The following is a 26528-nucleotide window of genomic DNA, read 5'->3' on the forward strand; positions in this document are numbered from 1 at the left end:
ATACGTGTTTTTCATTGGACAGTGACTATATATATATATATATATATATATATATATATATATATATATATATATATATTAGATTTACTGTATATATTAGGTTTACTGTATATATATTAGGGATGTGCCCAAAGCCGAATACCCTATTCGGAAAGGCACGAATAATAACTTGAAAATGAATAGCGTATTCATCTGAATTATATAAAAATATTTGTTTTAGGGGCCTGGGTAGCTCAGTGAGTATTAACGCTGACTACCACCCATGGAGTCGCTTTCGATTCCAGGGTGTGCTGAGTGACTACAGCCAGGTCTCCTAAGCAACCAAATTGGCCCAGTTGCTAGGTAGGCTAGAGTCACATGGGGTAACCTTGTGGTCGCAATTAGTGGTTCTTGCTCTCAATGGGGCGTGTGGTAAGTTGTTCGTGGATCTCGGAGAGTAGCATGAGCCTTCACATGCTTCAGATGTGTGGATTGACTGTCTCAGAAGCAGAGGCAACTGAGACTTGTCCTCCTCCACTCGGATTGAGGTGAGTAAACGTGCCACCACAAGGACCTACTAAGTAGTGGGAATTTGGCATTCCAGATTGTGGATAAAAATAAAAAAATAAATATTCGTTTGACTGATAAGCCAAGAAACACAAACATACAGCGACATTGAAAAATGAAAATATTCTAAATAGCAACAAATGTATAAATCTGTGCATCTAATATTTCTAAAGTGTAAACTTAATGAATGAAAATGCACATGGTGTGAATTCAAATCAGATGGCCACGGTCTCAGCTTCTCAGTCTCTGTAAATTGTGCACGTCTGGAGCTTGTCAAGTTTAATATTAACTAAGATACGACATCATGTACACTTTCCACTTTTTTAAATGTCTATGTTAATGTATCACACTATTCACATGTGATTCCCGTGTATTTTATTATAGCCTAATCCTGAGCGGGATGTTACATTGCTGGCCTGATGTAATAATTTCACGTCGGAACTCGTCTAGCCGTCTCTTAAAGTTGAACATATTTATATTTACATCAGTGATTAAGGTAATTATTAGGTTAAGACTTTATTCTGAAAAAAAAAATTCTCCATAAAGGTTTTAATGCTCCATATAGTATTCATCTAGTCAGAATATTCCTGTTTATGTAAAACGAAGAAACTGAAACATGCTCAGTCTTTTTTCTTCTTTTTTAAACTGTGCCAAATTTGAGAATGTTAAATGTTCTTGAGCTCTTTATAAGGCACTGTATAAATTTAACATTTTTATTTATATTATTATTATTATTATTATTAACTAAATAATGGTGTCCTATCAAAAAGAAAATCCTGATAGACTTAAGGGACTTTCACCTGTTTGTAGGGTATATTGATTTATTATATTTATTTTAATGAATTTGTGTTTATTATTTACTGAAAAATGTGTGCTTGACATTTCACCTTTTTCTTGACACCTCCTGACTCCAGAATATGTTTTTATACATGAACAAATGAATGAAAATTATGTTTTAGGCAGATAATAATATCTGAAATACCAGGAGAACCACAACATATTCCACAGGTAATGTGGCCAACAAATTTAATTAAATAATATATATATATATATATATTAGTATAAATGTAGAATTCCACTGTTATCTTTTTCATGTTGTAATGTAAAATGAGTGTTATGTATGTCGTTTTCATTATACACCAAAAAACATGTCCTTGTTCAGAGCAACTGCGGTATCTAAGATATTAGATGATTGCAACCAGCCTCTTTAGTTGTCATCATCCCCTCTGTGTCTCACCAGATGTCAGGATGTTGACTCAAGAGAGCCACAGGGCAGGACTTCTGTTTGAAATGTCAGATGCAGAAAAGTGTCAGAGATCAATCCATACCCTGTGTCAAAAAGTAAACATAGAAAAACCCACAATCGAGACAAAAGGACAATAGCCTCCCCTTGGGCTCTTTCATTTCAGAGCTCACTGTTTTGTGGACCCAGCTTTGAACCCTGTGAATCACCAGTAACCTTTCTTTTTTTAGGGGTTTGTTTTAGGGGAGGGCTTTGATCTGGTACCATACACACACACCTCCACACCAGTGTTATTACAGGACACCTATCACATGTAGTCCCCTTCAGAAGTCTGATATATGGCTATTGAATGAACATATTTACAATTATAGTTCATATTCTATACTTCGAATGTGGGCATATACCATCAATTTCCAATTCCACTATTTATTTGTGACATACGTTATATGCAGGAATTAATAGAAATGCATGTGCATGTGCCAGATATGTGTGAATGTGGGAAAATAAATGTTACAAATAGTATATGAAAATTGTCTTTTTTTTTGTATTTTGAAATACATGTTGCACACTGTACAAAGACTGTATGTGACATTTTTACATCGCTGAAAGTCACACAGGAACATACATACAGGTTTCTATACAGTTTCTATACTGGATACCTTTTACATAGTATTTACATATTCAGGAGTGCTCATTGTCTTTTCTATTAAAATTTCACAGCCTCAGACTATAATAAATTGGGTTATGTCATTAGCGGAAACCGATATCTTGGTGAATATTTGCTAAAAGGGGAGAGTTTTAGGAGCGAGACGCATCCTTCTGCAAGCCCGTGTGCGGCGAAATCTGAATAGCTTTACAAATTGACATGGAATGCTTGGATGAACGTAAATCATAATTGGACACATATTTGCATATTGCAGTGTCAGTGGCTTCGTCGTTGGGATTGTTCATGCATTAGTGTTCATTTTTTAAAGGCAATTAGTCTCCATCTCATGATTCATTTATAAAATACGGCTGGCTTTTTGAGCTCCATTAGTAGTTGTCCAATGAATCAAGCTACCAAGCGCAAAGATATCCATCAGATATGACGGCTGTTTGCTGCTTTTAAGCCATCATTGCTTAGAAGGATGAGAGACGTCCTAGAGGACTCAATGCAGGGAGATTTTACACAAACTTCTAAAACTCTCTGAAGCTGCACATGTGGTCTTGTGAGGAAAATGGTTAATAGAAGTAACAGTGGAATGGCTGGAGGCCATTTATGAGTGTACATTCAAGGATAACAGACAAGATCCACGTTGAGGAATAGCAATCACAAAAACACAATTCTAGAAGGAATTCAAGAAAGTCTCTACAGGTATTGACAAAAGTTAAAACGGTAAAAAGGTTTTAATATTTTTTCTGTGTTCTTGTGGGGTCAAGAGTAGTTCAGAAGTTGCCTGGGATATCAAAGGGTGTGAGTGTGTGCAGGGGCGAAAATTTCATCAAAATGTTGGGGGGGACAATATACATAACAATTCTCAAGAGCAATTTTTGAAGGGGACACCAAGGGGTTATTTGTTGTTGCCCCGTTTGCATTTGTATTATTTTATTTCTTAAACAATTATTTTAAGAATATATCATTATATTATTTACAATACACATATTTTAATTATATTTTAGGGGGGGACAACCCTCAGAAGGGGGGGTCCTGACCACCCCGACCCCCTCGCGATTTCCGCCTATATGTGTGTGTGTGTGTGTGTGTGTGTGTGTGTTTTGTGTGGGTGGGTTTGCGTGGTTTAAAAGGAAATTTGTTTAGGTTACAAACTGGTAATTGCAAGGGCACTATGATATAAATGTGGTTTATGAGGACATTTCTAGTGTCCCCATAATTCAAATTGCTTTAAGATTTTTTTTGTGAGGGTTGGGTTTAGGGGTACGGTTTGGGTTAGGGGATAGAATCTATTATTCATACTGTATAAAAATCATTGTCTGTGGAGAGTCCTTATAAGAATAGCCGCTCCAACGTGTGTGTGAAAGTTCCCAAAACATGTAACCGGTCCTGCATGACCCGCTTCGAGCGAGATTCGAACCGGCATCTCTGGCATGGGAGCTGGGCGTGCTAACAAGGAGTAACTTCAGTCGCTAGTGCACCTCTTGAGACCAGGGGAGTACACCATGCACAGCTACCTAAAAGCTGGCTACCGTTACACACACATGCACATATGTGCTCATCTAATGGTTGGACAGGCATCTGAACAAATATTTTTCTTTTTTTTGTAACCTCATCCATTCAATCCTAATGACTCATCTTTTCTGACTGAGAACACCACAGGTGTGTCCATGCGCATGTCTGAGCACACACTCACCCACACATCCTATGCACTCTCACATGCCTTTTGTATTCCTAGACAACCTCTGAACCTTTGCTGCATTGGGAAAAATCATACAACATTTCAGAGCTTGCCTCAGTGTGTGTGTTTGTGTGAGTGTACATGTGTGGGTGTGTGTATGGGTGTGTACACATGTCTGAAAACTGTATGTGTACATATGTGCTCATCAGATGGTTGGACAGGCTCCTGAACACTAATTTTTAGGTGTCTGGGTCAAAATGACCAGAACACAACATAAGGCAAGAAGAAAACCACTTCTGAATGTGTGTGATCTCTGATCCCTCAGACATCACTGTCTTAAAAAAACATCATTCATCTGTAATGGATATCATAAACATGGGCTTTGGATTACTTTAGTAAAACTTTGTTAGTCAACACCACTCGCCACTGCATCCACAGATGCAAGTTGAGTCTTTACAATGCAAAAGAGAAGCCTAACCTCAACACTGACCAGAAGCACTGTTGACTTCTCTGGACTCATCTTAGACGGAAAGTAGAACAGTGGAGCTCTGTTTTTTGGTCTGATGAGTCCACATTTCAAGTAGTTTTTGAAAAACACAGCCGTCATTTTCTAAAGGCCAAAGAGGATTAGGACCATCTGAGCTGTTATTAGTGTCAGATCCAAAAGCCAGTGTCTGTATGGGTCATGGGTAACACGCACATCTGTGAGGGCACCATTAATGCAGACAGATATGTACACATTTTGGAGCAGCATATACTGCCATCCAGCACCGTATTTTCCAGGGATGTCCCGGAACTTTCAGCACGACAACTTAAAATATGGCCAAATATGTAAAGAGTGTGTGTGCTAGATTGGCCTGCCTGCTGTGCTGACCATCTCCTGTTGATAATGTGTGGTGCATTATGAAGCACACAATATGGCAATGAAGACTGCATACAATTGTGCAGCAAAATATCTATAATGGACGAATGGGGGAAAATTCCACTTTTTAAACTTAACAAACTTGAGTCTACAGTGCCTAAATGCTTACAAGGGTATTATTAGAAGAAATGGTGATGTTTCACAGTGGTAAACACTCAACTGTCCCCACTTTTTTGGAGTGTGGTGCAATCATCTGATTTGAAATTACTGTACATTTAAAAAAAAAACTAATAAATGAAATTCACAAGGTAAAATATATAATGTTTAGTTGTAGTGCTTCCAATAAAGCAAAGGGTGAACATCATTTACAAATCACTCTTTTTAGTTTTTATTAGCATTTTTTATACTGTCCTAACTTCTTCGGAATTGGGGTTGAAGTCAATAGTTTACATACAGTTAGGTTGAAGTCATTAAAACAATTTTTTTAACCACTCCACAGATTTCATATTAGCAAACTATAGTTTTGGCAAGCCGATAAATTGTTTACAGTCAGATTGTTTAACTTTTAATTGATTATATCACAACTCCAGTTGGTCAGAAGTTTACATAAACTAAGTTAACTGTGCCTTTAATCAGATTGGAAAATTCCAGAAAATGATGTCAAGGCTTTAGACAGTTAGTCAATTAGCTTCTGATAGGAAGTATACTGAATTGGAGGTGTACCTGTGGATGTATTTAAAGCCCTACCTTCAAACTCAGTGCCTCTTTGCTTGACATCATGGGAAAATAAAAATAAATCAGCCAAGTCTCCACAAGACTGATTCATCCTTGGGAGCAATTTTCAAATGCCAGAAGGTACTGCGTTCATCGGTACAAACAATAGTATACAAGTATAAACATATTGGGACCACGCAGCCATCATTCCGCTTAGGAAAGAGATGCATTCTGTGTTCTAGAGATGTACGTAGTTTGGTGCAAAAAGTGAAAATCAATCCCAGAACAACAGCAAAGGACCTTGTGAAGATACTGGAGAAAACAGGTAGACCAGTACCTATATCCACAGAAAAACGAGTACTATATCGACATAACCTGAAAGGCTGCTTAGAAAGGAAGGACCCACTGCTCCAAACCGCCATAAAAGCCTGACTACAATTTACAAGTGCACATGGGGATGAAGGTCTTATTTTGGAGAAATGTCATCTGGTCTGATGAAACAAAATGATCTGTTTGGCCATAATGACCTTCCTTATGTTTGGAGGTAAAAGGGAGAGGCTTGCAAGCCAAAGAACACCATCCCAACCATAAAGCATGGGGGTGGAAGCATCGTGTTGTGGGGTGCTTTCACAAAATAAATGGCTTCATGAGGAAGGAAAATGATGTGGATATATTGAAGCAACATCTCAAGATATCAGCCAGAAAGTTAAAGCTTGGTCACAAATGGGTCTTCCAAATGGACAATGACTCCAAGCATATTTCCAAATTGTGGCAAAATTAATTAAGGACAATAAAGTCAAGGCCATGACAAAGCTCTGATCTCAATCCGATAGAAAATGTGGGGTCAGAACTGAAAAAGCGTGTGCGAGCAAGGAGGCTGGGCCAAAATTCCAGCAACTTATTGTGAGATGCTTGTGGAAGGCTGCCCAAAATGTTTGACCAAGTTAAACAATTTAAACCAATGCTACCAAATACTAACAAAGTGTATTTAAACTTCTTACCAACTGGAAATGTGATAAATCATGCTCTCTACAATTATCCTGACATTTCACATTCTTAAAAAAAAATAGTGATCCTAGCTGATCTGAGACAGGCATCGTTTTCTATGATTAAATGTAACATTTGAGTTTAAATGTTTTTGGCTAAGGTGTATGTAAACTTCTGACTTCAACTGTATATTCAAGGAATTTTAAGGACAAACATGCCTCTTTATTAGAAACAGATGTATAGAGCTGTGCCATTCATAGGGGTAATGTTAGGGTTTGGATTGTGGCATTTTCTGATCTCATTCCCCAGTTCTATCTCTACAATTCAATCAATAAAATTGACAAAAGGCAAAAACAATGGTCTGATACATTACAGTAAGGTGTGTTAAATGTATTTTCAAGAGTCACATAATCAGCCGCTTGTTTGGCAGAGTCATTTATCAAAATCTGGTTTGACCCTGATTGAGAATTCAACTTTACGCTATTTAATTAGTTTACTTTTTGTGTCTGTATGTTTATGCATGCAAATTTGCACTCAAGAACAGTCTTTGCTTGGTGTTGTTGAAATGCTCATCATCACAGCAGGTTTATGGGTCAGGACAGGAGACTCTCTTGAGTAACTTCACTGCTTTTGGCTCCATTTCCATTGTACCACATGATTGTCAGCCAGCCAACACATCTACAGCCACATTCTATGCAAAACGGCCTCATTTTATTTGCATCAGCTCCCAGCCTTTGTCATGTTTAGACAACTGTTAGCGAGTGCCACACGTGAAGCGTAAGATAGGGATTTCCAGGGGAGCAAAGTTGTGATGTGTTCCTGGTTGTGCGATGTTCAGGCTGTCTAGCATTGTGAATTCCCTCTGAGCTCAGTGGGGTAAGGAGCAAGAGGCAATGTGCCATGATCCAGCAAGCTGCTGTTCTAGTCGGCTACTAATGTCTGTCTAACTTTGGCCAAGCTGTTACACCAGTGAAAACATTTTGCTGAGAAGAATGTAAAAAGCATATGCAAATGGTTAATTATCAGTTATTATCAAGACTGCTGATGTAATCTCTGACAATCAGGTGTGAATTCACTAAACAGTTGTGCCACTTTGTTTGCAGTGTTCTTTACTAACCATCGTTTTAAAGAAATATTCCATGTTCAAGACAAGTTATGCTCAATCGACAGCATTTGTGGCATATTGTTGATTAGCACAAAAATTAAGACTTGTCTCTCCCTTTCTTTTAAAAAAAGCAAAAATCTGTGTTACATTGAGGCACTTACTATGGAAGTGAATGGGGCTTGTCTATAAAATTAAATATATTCACTTTTTAAAAAGTATAGCCACAAAATATAAACAATGTGCATATTAACATGATTTCAGTGTGATTAAAATCGCTTATTTACTTTTCCCATGTAAAGTTATATCTAATTTTACAACTTTGTTGCCATGATGACGTAACAATGTAAACCCTAAAATGACTGTTAAAAACTACAATTTAAACTTCACAGCTCAAATACACAATACACAAGATTTAACAGAAGATTTAATGTAAGTGCTTTTACTAAATTATAAGCTTCACCTTTCTTTATTTAAACCCTTCAAAAATGTAACTCACTGTAACCTCCATTTTTCACTTTTTTTTTTTCATTTTACAGAAAAGAAGGGACAGGTGGAAATAGTATTTTTGTGGTAATCAACATTGTTCCAGAATTGTCCCAAAAGTGAAAGTCATTTCATAAGTCAAATGTATTCATTTTCCTTAGCACAAATATACCTCTTTTTTGTGTAAATTAGGGTTATTATAGAATGGTCACTGTAGCCAGCGTGCACAAATAAATAGCACTATTAGGATGTACAATTCATTCTTAGTTAATTTCTTCATTATTGTCAAAAATGTCCTTGGGAAGGTGGCTTTTACATTTATATCATCCTAAATATAAATCAATGTTTGATAATTGCCATAAAAGACAATATAAAACTAATAGATAAAAGTTATTTTTTAACATTATTAGTAAATGGGATCTAGTCATTTCTTGCAAATGTCTTCAAGATGTGCCCGCAATGAAGGACCAGTGTGTTAATGTTAACTTGAATTGAATTACAATGATTTCATACCATCGTATATGCTGTAAACAACACAAATCTTCAACATTAAGTGAGAGTAGATGAAATAGCAGAGAGAAAGGCAGCTTTCATCAAGGTGTGGATGGCAAGGATAAGAAAAGGAAGTAATAAGTAAAACATTTTTAAAGTCAAATGAGGATAATGTGCTTCTTACATCCAGCATTTCAGCAGAAACACGAAACAATAAAACTATCCACACTGCAATCATTTGCACTGTACACTGCAGAAGTATTAAATAAAATTAAACCTCCGATTTGAAGAACAGGATACATTAGCATATCTACAACTTAGTCAAACTTAGTTAAAGCTGAACTATGCATAGTGGCACATTGAGGGGGGGCAAGTGCAAAGAAAACCAGCGAGAACAAAAGTGAGATTGTGAGAACGAAGATGATGTGGCCGGTAGAAAGTTGAAATAGCTTGATAGAGAGATTCCCTACATGAGACAGCCCTTTATAGTTTTATTCAACATTTCAGCTGGTTCTTCCATGGCTTTTGTATAGATCATTATGTTCTTGAGCAATGAAAGGGAGACAGGTGAATAGGCTGTGGAGCTGAGAAAGGTAGACGCTAGCTTTCAAATCCCTTAAGAGAACAAAAAAGAGGCTATAGAAGCATAATTATGACATCACACCTAGGTGGTATCTCGTTCAGCTGGTCAGAGCCAATTCCATCTCACCACCTCATATATATTTCCACCTTCCAAAGCCTGGATTACTTAATTCTTTAGACACTCTGCCCATGGAAAATATCTTGATCTATTGTGCAGTACTATTCTTGATTGCTTTGAATCTGATTTAAAAGCACATAATTGTATTCATCTGTTGCAAGTAAAGAGTCAAAAGACCAGATCCAGCATCTTGAATTGATTGCAATATCTGGAACGTCATAACCAGATTGTTATACAATGTAAAGTTGTATGTAAGGGATATTAATGTAAAGGGATAGGTCATCCAAAAATCAAAATGATGTCATGTTACCCTCATGTTGTTCCAAACCTCTATTCCTTTATTTTTTCCTGTAGAAAAAAAAAAAGGAAGTGTTTAAATGTGTAGGACTTTCAGCCCTAGTCACCATTAACTTTCATTGCATCTGTGTTTTATTTTTCATACAATGAAAGTGAAAGGTGACTGATGCTCTTATTCTGACTACTATCTTTGTATTCCGCAGATGAAAGAATGTCATACTGGTTTGAAACAACTTGAGATTGAGTTAATGATGACATAATTGTTATTCAAACATGTAGTCTTGTATTGCATTTACCAACATACCCAAAATATTTCGCCAATGTTCCAGATGATGTTTTAGCAGTTTTTGTTGTTTTATAACCTTCAAAGGCACATGGGGAGGTCACAGGTGCATCAGCATGATAGATCTTAGTGGGTAAACACAAGAGATGCTCGACTCACTAAGATGTTGTTACTCTACTCGTGCAAGCCTTTGATGGCACTGAGATTTAATCTCTCACTTCCCTCTTATCCAGATGTGTTTGTCTTCTTTTTTCAATTCACAGGTCTGTGAAGTACCACCTGTTTATCAGCAGTGAATAAATTCTGATTTGTCAGTGACGGCCTTCCCAACCAATCTCAGCCGTTTGCAGTCGGAAGCACTGCACTTACTGTTTGTTGGCTTTGGTTGCATTGTAATGTGGTTGTACCATGTGATGAGGGATTAAGTATCTTCTCGTTGTTTCAAGTTTAAAGTCCTTTTCACACCAAACGCAAACCACTGACACTATCTCTTGCCGCAATTAAAACATTTTTACGGTAACAGTAGATTCCTAATTAGCCCTTAATACCTGGAGCGAGCGTTCACGCCGAATTGCGTGAAGACAAAGCGAATCTTTTTTTTCCAATGAGTGTGTAAAAAATAAAAAATCTTCTCCCGGTGAAGAAACACCCGACCAATCAAATTTGAGCTGTGAATCACATCAGGAGCTGCTGCAGTTTCCAAATCAAGCAGAGCAGGTGACACTAAAGCACAGAAAGCTGTTTTGACCACCGACATGAAATGCTGTAGCAGTGAGGATGTGTGTTTCATTTACATCAAAAACAGATATGTCTTGGTAAGAATATAACCTTGGTTCCCTGAGATAAATGGAACGAGACATTGCATCATTAAGCTGAAGCTATGGGAGTTTCCTTCTACACAACCTAGTAGAAACATTTCTACAATAACGCCAGGATTGGCTATGTGCTGAGTGGGACTTCAATAAAATAAATAAATGTTAGCATTAACCACACCTCCCAGTGTAATGTGTCATCATGGCTTTCCAGTAGGGTTAACTTATTTTAACAAATTATTGTTGTCTTGGAGTTATGAATATCTGGCTTTTTGTCTGAATTGTCTGATTTCCCACATGATGAATAGGTGTTTTTGGAAAAAGATTTGTTTTCATACATTTTGATACCTTCTCTTCTGTGTCTGAGACAGGTGTCTAAATAAAGCTTTTGTGGTAACACTTTAAAATGAGGTTCCATTTGTTAACATTAGCTGACAACATTAGTTCACATGAAAAAAAAGAAAAAGTAGTAGTTCGTCTTGCCTTATTTTAAAACTGGGTTTCAAGAATTAGTTTTTGTCCTCTGCCTTTGATTATCTCTATGGGAACTATAATCGCTAAAACTATGTAAGAAAAGCACGTTTTAAACAAATGCTGATATCCTCTGGATGTTTTCAAATCTCTCTTTTAAGTGAGAACTTTTATTAATTTATTGTTTAGCAAATAGTCTTTCCCTCGCATTCTATCTCACTATTTATTTCTCTTTAACTCACTACTTGACATTCCAACTAAGGACGTGGCCTTGTCGAAAAGTTGATGTGGGCGTAATTGACATTTTCAATGTTTTCTTTTAATATTTCCTTTGAAAAGTGAATGAAACTTGACATTTATGTAGACAAGCACCTGTCAGGGAACAGCGATGATCTTGCATGGAAGCCTTTATCGTTGTTTCAACATTGTCCCTTGTGTATGAAACCCTTATGCATGAATAAATGTTAATAAGCAAAAGGATATTTTGGTATCATAGATTACTAGTCAATCATGTGCAATAATTTTTTGTGTACTGATTGACTTCAGCATTTTTAGTGTAAATGAGGAAATGCTAGATTTTTCAATGTGAAGATATTTCTGTTTATTTTGAGATAAATGGATAGTTTGCCCAAAAATGGAAATTTTGTTCTCAATTAATCAACATCATGTAGTTCCAATCCGGTATGACATTTCTTTCTTCTGTGGAACACATATTCATTAAATGGAAAACAATATGCATTGACAGTGAATGGTGACTGAGGCTAACATACTGTCTATTGTCTCCTCATCTGTTCCACTAAAGAAAGAAAGTAAATTTGGTTTGGATTGACAAGATCCAGAGTACAATATATCATGACAGCATTTTCATATTTGGTTGGACTATCCCTTAAAATCAATTACTTTAATAAAATGATTGGTTGATTAGATCTTAATTGACAAAACTTCTTGACAATAAAAGAAGGTGCTGGTTATCATTGCACATTGATAGCACTAACAAGCACTGACGCAGTCGTTTAATAATTACTTGTTCTCAAATTAAGCCACTTAAGTTACCTTGAATCACACCTTTACTCCCTCTAAGTTCTATAAAAAGTAACTTGTGCATGATGTTTTAGCGAGACTCTTCTAACCTTGATTTTTCTGTGACTGTAGACTCTCCCAACAACACAGTATGAGCTAGAGATAGTGGCCAAGGACATGGCAGGAAGTGAAGTGGGACTAACAGGAACTGCAACAGCTACCATCACCATCACAGACAGGAACGACCACGCACCTGAGTTCACCCACTCACTGGTAGGAAGACCGGCTTTTTTATGGTTACCTTTACTCTTTTTCATCCTTTTAATTTGTACTTCTTATAGTAGTCATAATTATCGTCAACATTGTGATGTGATCTTGATGTCATTAATTGATAATATCATAACCATATTCAATTAGTAGTTTGTCCATTGAATATGTGGGTGATTCTCTAGAAATCATTTCCAGGTGATATTTCACACCAATATCAAAACAATCAAAACAAATAAGAAATCATATTTTTTGTAAAGAATATAAAGTCATTTTAATTACCAGTAGGATTATATACATTGTTACTTTATTTTCATGACAATCAAGCAAATTTTCCAGCTAAGCGCAATGGTGACATTCTTTAGATTCTCATTACTACAAAACGTCTAGGTTACGGATGTAACCTCCGTTCCCTGATGAAGGGAACGAGACGTTGTCTCGAAGAAGCGACACTAGGGGTCTCTCTTGAGTGCTGAATATACCTCTGATCTATGAAAAAGGGCCAATGAGAAGTTGGCAGACAGAATTTGCATGTCCCGCCCCTGGACGTACAGGTATAAAGGCGGGGAAATTCGTCTGTTTCATTCAGGATTTTTCTGAGGAGCCGGAAATGAGTGGAACAACAGTGGCTCGGCTCAGCGACGTGGCTGGGAGGACACATCATCTCATTCCCTCCAGGGAACAGAGGTTACATCTGTAACCTAGACATTCCCGGTCTGTCGCTCACTTCGACGTTGTGTCGAAGAAGCGACACTAGAGGTCCGATTTGGGGGTGGCCTGGCAAACTGAATTGCATAACCCGAGTTGGATGGTCCAGGCCAGACAGTGTGATGGTTGGGAAGTGAAAGCCACGCATCCAAGCTCCGTGCTAGGGGCACTAACGGGACGATTATTATTTTTTATGTTCCCGGCGGGGCGGAGCAGCGGGGCAGAGCAGGTAGTATGTTGTCGGGAGGCAAAGGTGCGTCCCGAGGCTCTGGCACTGAGAAAAGACTCGAAAGACTGAGGAGGAGTTCCAGTGGAGGCGTCCTCTAGAGTCGTCAGAACAGTTGTGGGGCTGAAGGCGGGGGGGTCTGCATCCAGCATGCCGGGACTGTTCAGGTGTGGCGGCAGAGTGCCGTGAGATCGGCATTTGCGGGCCAGGTGACCCAGAGACAAAGGAAATAGACCTTTTATTGAGAATGTGGGTACTGCAACCCAGAGGGAGTGCGGCAAATTTAATTAATTCAAACAAGGATTCTCCTCCCGGCCCTCCACCGGGGGACGGAGTGGTCTGCTTACCAGCTCCGGAGCGAACGTCTTGGTCTCTGGGTCGATTGTCTCAGGAGCGCCTGAGAGCATTCCGGGTCCACGGGGGTGTGCGCTTCCTGCGGGGCGCTCGACATGGGGGCTGAGAGCTTGGCCCGGGTTGAGGCAGAGCTGCACGTTTTTTAGCCACAGGAGGACACCCTCGGTTTGAGGCAGGGCAGGAGAACTGCTGGGCAAAGTCCTCGATGGTGTCGCCGAAGAGGCCTAACTGGGAGACAGGGGCGTCGAGGAAGCACCTCTTGTCCCTCTCGCGCATCTTGACCAAGTTCAGCCACAGATGACGTTCCTGAACCACAAGTCACTGCACGAGTGACTGCACTGTGGCCTTCGTGGGCGAGGTCGGTCACTGAGCGCAGTTCCTGCAGCATGTCAGTATCAGGACTACCCTCGTAGCAGATCTTTGAGTGCCTTGGTCTGGTGGTCTGGACTTGCAGGAGGGCCATGGCATGCAGGGCTTAAGTTGCCTGTCCGGTGGCGCTGTAGGCTTTGGCGGCCAATGATGTCGTCCCACAGGCCTTGGAGGGGAGCACAGGGCGATCCACTTGGGGAATGGCCGTGTACCATTGGGGCCGCTCCGCCATCGAGGGTAGTGAGAGCTGATGAGCGAGGTACATTGTGACGAGTGGAGAGGGGTGCTCTCCATGCAGTCATCAGCTCATCATGCAACTCCGGGAAGAAAGGGAACTGGGGGGGTGGCTGTGAGCGGCACGCAGACCCAAGGAACCAATCATCCAGCCGCGACGGCTGTAGGGAGGATGGAGGGTTCCAGTCCAGCCCCACGCTGGCGGCGGCCCGGGCAAGCATGTCGGACATCTGGGCGTCAGCCTCAGCCTGGGCGTGCTGGCCCGAAGGCGGCAACCCAGACAAGTCATCTGCATCAGATGCCGGACTGCTCTCCGATGCATCAGTGAGCTCATCCAGCTCGGGGGCTCCAGAGGATAGGCATGCAGCCTATAGCGTGCTGGGGGGCGAGTGGTTTGCGGGATGTACCCGGCGAAAACAAGCCTGCTGCCATCCCCAGATCACCTCCATCGCAAAGGCGGTAAACTGCACTGCCGTGCAGAGAAGGAGAAAGCCGCTGAAATGCAGAGGTAAGAGGAACAGGTGTGTGTGACTCGCAGCTCGCTGCATACACGATCATCGACTACGAAGAACATTTCTGAATGAAACAGATGTATTTCCCCGCCTTAATACCCGTATGTCCGGGGGCGGGACATGCAAATTCTGTCTTCCAACTTCTCATTGGCCTTTTTTCATAGATCAGAGGTATATTCGGCGCTCAAGAGAGACACCTAGTGTCGCTTCTTCGACACCACGTTGAAGTGAGCGACAGACGGGGAACAGCCATTTTATTGTACTATATGAAGTAAAAAAAAAAAACAGAAATAAAAAAAAAAAGTGATTATAAATTATTTTCTATTTTTGGGGAGAAATATGGCCAGGACATGTTCTTAGCATGTTTTGTGACCTTAACACATATTATCCATCTCACCATCCATCAAAAGAGTCAATTCGAATGTCTCGCCTCATACCTATCATCTGTAGTTAAACATTTTACATTAGTAATAGTTGAATTTTTGCAAGGGGAATTCTGTTTGAAATTATTCATAGTAGTTTGAAGCAGCTTAACACCTGCAGTTGTCTGCCCCTAAGGACAATACTCTTCACCAATCGTCATCAGCTGTCAATCACTAAAATCACAAAGAATTCCTTCCTGGCCTCGGCTTTACACTCACATGCACGACCTTGCAAAGAAAAAAATCCCCGACCCATACATCAATCACTCTAGTCTGTGGTGCGCTCCGGTGACAGCTGTGATTCACAAATACACACACATACAAACACACACACACACACAAGGTGGTGGATTTGGCCCCTCTTACTCACTTGTCCTCTGTGACTTCTTGTTTGCTGTCTGAACTGATTGAGTTATAATACTCAGGGTCTGTCCCAGAGAATGAGGGCTGCTTAACATTTGCTTTTATGTTCCATGGAAGAAAGTCGTTGTCTCATCGTGAGAATGAGTAAATGATGACAGAATTGTACTTTTATTTTGAGGTGCCTGCACACATTAAACTATCCCTTTAAATGTGTGCAGGGCAACCAGCTTTAGTCTTGTAGTGTGTGCTAAGCAAAAGGCTACAGGCAATATATTGTAAAACACATTGGTCTTCTCCTAAACAATCATAACTAGAAGTGACCACTGCCATTCAGGGATAAAAAACCCAGAGGGCAAGAAAATTGCACTCACGCTAGTGCAAACTTATGCTGTGTATCCATTTTAGCCCAGCTGTGATGAATTTGTCTGAAAATGCTACACTTGCACTTTGCTGGACAGCACTGGGAAAAAAAATAACACTACGGCAGGCTGATGCTGAGCCACTTATTTTGAGCTGCATGTTGTTTAGATGAAATGCCCTGAGCTGTTGTCAGGTTCCCAGAGACATCATGTCCATCCTCACTCGGCCCAATACCAAAAAGCACTGCTGTGCCGGGGAGAGGGGCTTTCTGATTGGTTGATATGGACACTGTTGTGGGATATTCGACGTGTTTTGGCAGAAATTGCTTCATGGCCTACTGTCTTTAAAAGAAGAGATTCAATCTGACTGTTTGTGGCCTTATTAATTAAGTGGACCAGTGTGAGACAAGAGGCTTGAAGCAAAGACATAGTTAGATGCAAGTCAGATGTGTCAAAACTCCAGGGTAATCTAGCAGAATTGGAAGATATGGAAATAATGTTCAGATTGTTGAGCTTGCACTGAATCGCGAAGGTGGTGATCTGATTTTTTCAAGAAATGCTCCCTAAATGGCTTCCCGCACAGCGAAAAGGGCTGATTGAGACCAAATGTGCTCACAGCATCTATGGCCAAATGAAAAACCCAGAGACAGGCCGTACCATGATCTTCAAAATGCTAAGATATCAAGACCATCAGGCTATACCGGACTGAGCTAGAGAGGCGAGCAATAAGGGACCCATCCTGGATGGAGAGATCGCTGAAATCTTTTGTGGTTTACAGTGCCTACACTTCACAAAAACGAAGAGCTTTTTCTGACAAGCAGAAGAAGATGCGGGCAGCGGGAATCCCATCAGTTCTCATCTATCCAGCCATACTGCATTTAAAGCATAATGACGAGAAGCTGTCTTTCTCTTTGCCACAAGAACTGGATGAATTCCGATTGCAGATTGCAAACATCCCGTGGGCAAAACTGCAGCTGACATTTGTTGATGTAACCGATACAAGAAGGAAAAGTAGGATTTGACTGACTGTCAGTTTATTGTTCACCCCAGTAGGACAATCATGTCACAGGTTGGCATGTGTATTATTGAATATGTTCATTGGTATTTTGTTCTTTAATGCTGTGGTTATGTCAAACAGCGAGTCAGACGTATGCAGGAGTATTTTTATTTTTTTTGTTTTTGTTTGTTTTTCTTATCTTTATTAACCTGATGTTTTTGAGAGTTGATTTCTGGGAGGTAGTGTGTGTATCTTACAGATCACAAAATGTGTAGGACACTGTCACAATTCCTGTTTACAAATTTGGGATTATTTGTAGTGGGAGGGGGGGAGTTTTTGTCCAGTCCCATAATAGTTTGGTTATTATAACGAACTGTGCTGTCAAACATGGTGTGACTGAACTAAGGCACCAGTTGATCAACACTGTAGTTCAAATATATTACCTGTTTGACAATGGCCAATATTTAAATTTCTTTACTTCTATTAATATCAGAGTGTTAAATAGTCTTACAAAGAGAATAAAGTTTCTGGATAGCTTGCACAGATGCAACATAGATGTGGTTCTAGTTCAAGAATCACTTCTGCATACAGTAGATATTTCTCGCATTCAGAAGAAATTTTAAAAGGTCACCACAGTGTCTATTGATGACTTAAAACAAAGGGGGCCCTTATACTTGTTATATAACTCCCATCATTGGAAAGACTATTGACGAGAAATCAGTTTCCTTTTATCTGCACAAATATTCAAGCCAGGAAAATAGCTTTTGTCTCAGTCTATGCACCAGCGGCTTTTGAGGGAATTTCTTCCCCAGTCAATTACTGTTTTTAAATGAGGGCTCTATGATTATTGGAGGAGACATGAATGCAAATGCTGACTTGGTTCTTGATAAATCCACCACCACATATTCTAAGTCTCAAGAGTCAACATCAATAAGTTTTAAAGAGGCCCTATTATGCTTTTTGGGATTTTACCTTTCCTTTAATGTGTAATATAGCTGTTTGTGCACATCAATGGGAGTTACTCTCTCCCACAGAAAGCACTGCTCCTGAACTGCCTGAAATGCCTGGTTTGCAGTCCAGCCACTACTACATGATATAGCTACGTCATCATGTAACACATTTGCATAATGCCCCGCCTCCGGAATGCGCTGAACAGGAAGCCTCTGGAGCTGAAACTCAGTTATGGTAAGGGGCGTTATATTTCCGGCTCACGTTCTAAGCGGTTGACCAATCACAACAGACTGGGCCAGCTGACCAATCAGAGAAGACTGGGCTTTAAAGAGACAGGAGCTACAACAGAGCATTTCAGAGAGAGGTGCTGCAGCAGTGTACAGAATGAGAAAAAATGATGTGTTTTTTGAACATTAAAGCATGTAAACCTATTCTTGAAGACCCCCCAAATAAAAGTATGAACCTGTAAATGAGCATAATATGGGCTCTTTAATACCTTTATACAAACGCTCAACCTTGTAGATCCTTGGCAAGTTCAAAACCCATCTGTTAGGGACTATACTTTCTTCTCCTCTAGACACCAGACACATGCCAATATTAATTATAGTGCGTGTTCTCATGAACTCCACTTCATGTGGAATACTTTGAGAGCATTATAACACTTCCAGTTGTACTGTCCAATCATAACCCATTACTGTCTAAATGTCTTTAGACATCTGTGACCAAGACCCAGTAAGTTATTGGCATTACATTTTAAAGTGAGTCACGGGACATTATTGATACCATTCACTCGCCCACAAAAGGTGTGGTAACTGACCCTAGAGAGATTAATATTGCTTTTAAAGACCATTTTTCTGAGTTGCACCAGCCAGAGTGTAGCACTGATATGGATGAATGTCATAATCTTTTTTTCAACAAGTGCATCTTCCACAACTAACCTTAAATAATTCGGAGCAACTGAGTCAACCTATAATATTTTGCGAGTTATGAGCGTTAAGAAAATCTATAAATACGACAATTGAGAGGGGATTTTTTGAAAAACATAAAACACTGCTCTAATTTATTTAATACACATATAATAATCATACTAAATGTAAATTTTAGACAAATGTTATTGATAAATTCAGATTTGAAGCTATATGCCAGAGTTTTAGCCTTGTGTCTCAAAAAATATATATAAGTAAACTAGTTCATAGTGACCAATCTGTTTTTAAGCCTCAACGTCTAGCTGGGAATAATACACGCCATTTGATCCATGTTATAAATGAGTGTAAAGATAAAAAAAATAAATACAGCTGTGCAGTTTGATCTTTGGCTTTTAGAGCAGTAGAAAAAATATTAAAATGTGAAAACAAATGAAGTCTACAGACCCACCTGTGGCATAATAAAAATATGACATGTGGTACAAACCTGTTCATATCGGAATGGTGGTCAGTGCAAGGAATTAAAACACTTGAAGACATATGGGATTTGAATGAGATGCAGAGTTTTCAAATGTGTTTCAACATACATTTTGTTAGAACAGCGTTTTTTTTATTGATTTTTTGAGGCACTTTTTAAGGCACATCAAAATTTATAGTTTGATCTCCAACTCTTAACACAATGGGTAGTGTTAGCCATGTATCCTCATCTTCTAGAAGCTACACAAAAGCAACTAGCACTTTACATACTCTGGGGAAAAGTAATCTGCTGACAGAATTGATTGGGATGCTGTATGGGATAACATTTTCTGTGCCTCAAAAAACCCAAATCACCAACTGATTTATTTTAAAATCTGTCATAGATTATATTGAACGCCACAGAAGTGTTTTCTCACAAAATCATTTCTAACCCCTATTGTAATCTGTGTCCTTGTCAAAAAGTAGGAACTTTTTTCCATATGGTATGGGAATGTAAGAAGGTTTAGAATTTTTGTGAAAGGATTTCATCAATACTCTGACATTATTGGAAAATAAATACCTTTATAGCCAGCTGTTTTATGGCTTTAATGATGATTCTAAATTAGGATTAATTGAAAAACAAAGAAAGAATTGGTTGGCGGGATTCACAGCTGTTAAAAAAATTAATTGCTTGGAGATGGCTCCCCCCACATAATTTAAATGTGCGACATTGGTTATTTCAGTTTCATGACATTGTAATGTTAGAACTGTCAACTACTAGAATTAATAATACCAGAGCTTGAACTCTTGAGGCATGGAAGTCTGCTGCAGAGAAACGGTTTTACAGACTCAATGATATAACAACCAAAATGTTATATAAAAGTAGGACTTAACCTGTGTGCTGCTGTATGTAATGTGTGTCTCTCAACAAGTGTAGTTTATTTTTCCTTATTTGGTGATTTTATTCTGTCCATTGTTTGATTTCCAAATCTATACAACTTTTTTTTGATAGTCATGTCCTGTTTGATAGCTGAACAAAGAGGGCATGGGCCTGTTGGGGATTGTTGGATTTTGGGAGGAGATTTTTTCCTCTTTTGTGTTGAGGACATTTCTGAAACGTGCCAATTGACTGTTGTTGAAACTGTTGAAGCTGTTTGAATCTGTTTGAATGCAAGTGAGTGAGAGTAGGAAATGCCTCGGACAGAGCTACTTGCTCAGATCGCTGCATAAGCTGATTTTGTGTTGGAAACAGTGTTGTGGTTCACAGTAAAAGTGGCTAATAAGGTATCTATGTATGAATGTATAAATGTCAACACAAAAGGCAGTTTAAACTCCACCCCTGTCAATGGAAGCGTTTTAAATATTATTGAACAATTTCTCTATTGATCTATCTATACACACCTAGCGTTTTGCTTCAGAAGACATTAATTAATCCACTGGAATCATTTGGATTACTTTTATGATGGCTGTTGGAAATAGTAATAACAAAAAATGACTACACTGGTACTGTATCAAGTCAATTCAATTGTATATGTATAGCACCTTTCACAACACACATCGTTTCAAAGCAGCTTTACAGAAGATCAGGCATTAACAGACGATAAAACTGTAATATCTGTAATGTCTTAGTCATCATTGTGTAATTAGATAAAATACGATTGTAATCCTGTTTAAAAATAAGTAATTCAATAATAATTGTATTAACCCCAGTGAGCAAGCTGAAGGCGACTGTGGCAAGAAAAACAAAACTCCATAAGATGTAGATTAATGGAGAAAAATAACCTTGGGAGAAACCAGACTCACTGGGGGCCAGTTCCACTCTGACTAACATCATGAATATAATGTAAATATTACTTATGTATAGTTAAAGTCATGGTTTAAAATTGTTAAGGGTCAGTGTTTAATAAAAGATTTTGTTTTAACTGTAAGATTAATGACCAATGTCTTTGAAGTCCATCCTGGATTAACTGTAGAAGTTCACATAGATGCAATTGTACTGTATGTAGTAAATTTTCAATGGAAAAGGTGCATCCAGGCAAAATATGGGTAACCTACGGTCATCTGGATTTGTGGATGTGTGTGGATGTGTAGGAGAGACAGCATGGAATGCTGTTTTGCATTTGTATTCATTCAGGAACGTATTTATGATCGGTATATTTTTTAACAAGCACACTCCATGATAAATCCTCTTTACTTACCAACCTGACAGTGTCTAAGCCAACTGCAGCACTTTATCTCTGCATACGATGAAAATTGCAACACTCCTGACTATGCCTCACAGATGCTTTTAGAGTGTCTGGCTCTGATTTTAGCCACCATAGAGTGGATCAGCAGGCTATCCCATCATATTCCTCTTCCTCTAACAGAGCTATAACCCACAGCTTCATAAACACTAAGATAACAGTAAAACAATTCTGAAGCTTAAAGGGATAGTTTACCAGCAGGATGTCCTGGCTTCTCTTTTCCATTCAATACAAGTAAACCCTAACCCTAAGTAAACAGGGGCAGGTGCTGTCAAGCTCCAAAAATGACACAGAAGCACCTTAAAAGTGATCCATGTGACTTGTGTGTTATATTCCAAGTCTTTTAAAGCCATTTGTGTGATGAACAAACCAACATTTAATTCAATATTTGCTGAAAATGTTGCGATCTTTCAAATATGGCATTTCTAGCTAGTATGCTTCACTTGAATTGTGAGGACCTAAAGAGCTGAGATATTCTTTTAAAAATCTTAATTTGTGTTCTGTAGAAGAAAGTCATACACATCTGGAATGCCAGGAGGGTGAGTAAATCATGAGAGAATAAAACATTTTGGATGAACTATCCCTTTCAACTAAACTAAGTCTTCAAACAGTCTGCAACAAAAAGCCCCAGACTATGGCCAACTCGCAGCACATGCCCAACGTCGACACTCTTCTAGTCTGTGCACTCCTAAAACATGCACCCGTAAGCTAGGACAGATTTGTTTGAAATCTCGCTGACCAGTCATCTGATCAGTTGTTTAATGAGAAAGTGGCCAGAAAATTCTCTTCAAAGGAAACTGCCTCAAATCCGTCCCACAAATTCATGATATTGTGCATTTGATATTAAATGCATTTGTTTTTAGTTTTTTCCTATTCTTTTTTTAAGAGCACACAAGCCTTCATTTATTGATCTGTGTTAAAACTCAAAATCTTACATGCCACAGAACTGAGAGAATGCACTTCCTTATCTCAGACTGTGACTTGTGGCAATACAGACAAAATTTGCAAGAAAGTTAAAAACTTTTAAAGAACTACAGTAACCGCTCTAAATAGCATCCTTTTAAGCACAAATTGATTTTGTGCTCTATATTTTATAAAACTAATATAACTTTTAACAAAAACGAACAGGCATTCGCAATGAGGCTGTATTATTTATTTGCTTTTTGTGACAGCTTTCAAGAGATTGTTCACTTAATAAATTGTCCTATGTTTGCTTATTGCTCAAGAAAAAATATTTTAATATAGAAATCATATTCTTAAATTAACAAAGCAGACCAAGGAATTTAAAAAATAGCACCATTCGTAGCAGAATGCAGACCTAAGCTGCCTTTCCTTTTGACCTCAATTCATTTAGTCTATTTAGCATTCTGCCCACCATTGATCATCCCTCTTTTAAATAAATGTCTACAGTGACAAGAGAATTATTGTCTGCCCAGATATAATTCTAGGCCGTGGTCAATGTATGGGGTCCTGTAACAGTGTCCCGCAGCGAGGGTATTATTACGATAATAGCAGACCTATCCATCCTCCCTCCATTATCTCTTTTTCCCCGGGTCCCTCTGATTCCTGGTTCAGGATACGGAGCAGTGGAGGGCAAGGCCAGAGGCTGTGGTAGTAGCCGCCGGTGGTATGTACATGCCTGCCCACCTCCTGGCACTTTGTGATAACTGGCATCTATTTAAGATGAACCCTATTCAAGTGCAGGAACAGGCACTGATCTGGCTTATCACGCCTGTCACTCATGGAGACTGACAGCTTATCTGAGCTGCCTTTCTCCCTTGCAGTAACAGTATGGCTCTGCCTCCATCAGAATGTTAATGACCTCAGTAATGATGGCTACAACACTGCAACAAAATAGAAACCAAAGCCGGACACATACAGTATTCTTGTGTGCAACGCTGATCAGACAGGTGTGCTTAGCTTATTTGAAAATGGCCAATTGACTTTGCATTAACAAGCTCTAACTTAGCTCACAAAGAAATGCTGGAGGTGATTTTGAATGGAGGAAGGACATTCCAGTACTCAGTGTGATTGGCTCTGTTCCAAAGCCAACCAAGGAAGCTGCTAAGTAGGAACAATTTAAGGCATCATAGACGTACTTCTGATGCAAAGGCTGCCTAATTATACTTTGTCAATGCATTCATTTAGCTATGTTTACAGCTCTCATCCTTACTGGAATGGTTTGCTCTCCATAACTTTGGAAGAACAGAAGTTATCTAAGGCCACGTCCACACTAATCTGTTTAAGTTTTAAACCCCAGTTATCAGTTTCCTAAATTCATTGTTTTCCAATGTATGTGGCTAAAAAGAGCATTTCTGAAAGTCTCTAAAGTTCCCTGGTAGAGAACTACCATGCCATTCCAGTGTAAACAAGAGCTGTAAATGTAGCTAAATCAATGCATTTTCAAATGAAAACAAATTAGTGTGGATATGGCTAAATATACCTTCTAAGATATCTGACAAATCCTTATTAGTCATTATTGCATGTACAGTATTTTTTGCATTCTTTGCAGTAGAAATGTGCAGTGGAGCATTATCTGTATTTGTATCTGTATCTGTTCGTATGACAAAAGTATCTGTATTTGTCTCTGTATTCGGATAGAACCAGGTGTGGGTGGGGCTTAAACCAGAAGTGCATCAAAACCAAGTTTTGAAGTTTTAATTTAGTTTTTATTTCTATTTAATTTAAAAAAAATTCACTCCAATTTAGTTTCGTTTTCGTTTTGTTTGTTAGTTCTTTGTTACTTTTAGTTTAGTTTTAGGTTTTCAGTACATTTCGTTTTTATTCTGGTTTTAGTATTTATAACAAATGGATATTGGAGAATGGGGAAATCCAATTTGTTAATAAAATTGTTGCGGGTGGCCTCCAAGTAGGATTTTGCTTTGGACCCCCACATGCTTAGAAATGGCCCTGATGAAATTACACTTGTGCAATCAGCTTCATTCTCTGCGATAGAAATGTAAACTGTACTGGGGTAGGGGAGGAGGCTATTGTTATATGGTAGTTATATAATGTCATGTACAGTAGTCAAACAAAAGAAAAGCCTCATCTCCATGTAGTTCATCCCATTACCTACAGCAGGAGTGCTCACACTTTTATGGAATGAGATCTAATTTTTCATGTTTTTGCAGCAAGATCTACCATGCGCAATATATATACATTGTCACAATACCAAAATTTCTGTAGTTGTTAGTGACATTTTACAATTCTTAATACCAGCTTATCGCAACAAATAATAAAACAAACTATTTTGTTATGTTAGAATTGTACAAAAATTTTTTTTCAAGACTACTAAACAGTCAGTAATAAAATAACAATACATCAATGAATAGAAATAAATGAAAAGTAATAGTAATAGAAAACAGTGCTTTCGTTAACAGCTTTAAATATATTTAACAGCAGTTTCAAGTAAACGTTCAGAATGAAATACAACATAAAACTTCTTCTGGTCTTCACTGTATAATGTATAATACATTAAATATTTTTAAAGCTACTAAGTTATCCAGCCAAGAGCAGTGAGCGGTTTCTCATTTTCTTGTTAAGATTGTTGAAGTCTGAATCTTTGATACAAATTAGCTTTTTCTCTGCTGTTTATGTTCCTTTTAGACATCACTCTCTGTGTTTACATGAATACCTCACCAAGACGGGCATTTTGGTGGAATTTGGAAATTTATTTCCGTATCCACATTATGAGTGTTCACATGCGCATGTAAGCGCACAAAAAGCCGCCTGTCAGTGAAAGTGTGTAGCTATTACTAGATCGCTTGCGAATTATAAAATTACACGCTCTGGATTATTTTTAACAGCAGTATAAAATTAACATTTTGGAATAAGGCCTTGGCTATATCACAAATATAGCAGGTTATTTTTTCATTATTGACATTCACACTGCATTTCTCTTTTACTTGCCCCTTCAAAAACCCACCAGTCCCAGACAAGCGTTAATGTCGAGCCCTGCTGAACTTCAAACCAAACTTTTTACCAAATCACAGATTGACAGCATAAGACAGAATGAGTGAAAAGACTTTTATCTAGACTACCTGCTTTGCCTCTCAGGTAGTGATTCCCGCTCTGTTGCTGATGTAGGTATCTTTATGTTACAGTAATGGCGGGTTTAAAGGTTTAAAAATATCATCCCTACTTTGCAGAATAGTTTGCTATAAGCTAAGTGGAATATTTTTTCCAAGATGGCGGATTATAAAAAAGATTGTTTATAAATATACTGATGATTAATTAAATACTAAAAAGTATTATTCAAAATAGTGTCATTAAATTATCCAAAACCGTAATTTATGAGGTTTCATTTCATTTGCTGCGTTAGTCCACATACAAATCCGTTTTCGTTTGAAAACTGTTTTCAGTTTGCTAACATCTTTTCCAAAGTAAGCCATAATGGAAAGCGCTATCGAAAATGCTGGTCTAGTGTGATTGAGAGAAGTAAATGTATCAAAAAATTTACAAAAACATAATGATGTGGGCGACGGATGCATTCAGTGTAGACGTCATCATTCATTATTTTGGGTGTGGTTTGCTTGTGTCGCATCATGCGGCTCGCATCTGTTGTAGACGGCGTGTTTGAAGGCAGCTATCGGGGGATCTCATTTCTGTATATATTTTAGAACTAAGCCATGGGATCCATACACAAGCTTTTAGAAAATTCTGTAATTATTTCTGAACCATTTTGACTGTGATGGTCCTTGACCTTGGAAAGAAGAAATTAAAGAAAGGCAATCAAGAAGTTCCTTATCAATCCTAAGTATTAATATGTTTGCTTTGAAACTTTGTCCCTTGTATGA

At 38.6% G+C, this 26528-nt stretch overlaps 1 protein-coding gene across 1 annotated transcript in view; it reads left to right on the plus strand.

The window, feature by feature from the left end:
* The window catches only part of LOC127623370 (cadherin-13-like), a 532010-nt gene that overhangs the window by 386214 nt on the left and 119268 nt on the right, over positions 1-26528 (plus strand). Inside the window, exon 9 of the mRNA XM_052097812.1 lies at positions 12481-12621. Coding sequence (XP_051953772.1) covers positions 12481-12621 — 141 coding nt within the window. The remainder of the gene's footprint in view (positions 1-12480; positions 12622-26528) is intronic.

Source organism: Xyrauchen texanus, chromosome 29 (assembly GCF_025860055.1).
Source record: "Xyrauchen texanus isolate HMW12.3.18 chromosome 29, RBS_HiC_50CHRs, whole genome shotgun sequence".
NCBI lineage: Eukaryota > Metazoa > Chordata > Actinopteri > Cypriniformes > Catostomidae > Xyrauchen > Xyrauchen texanus.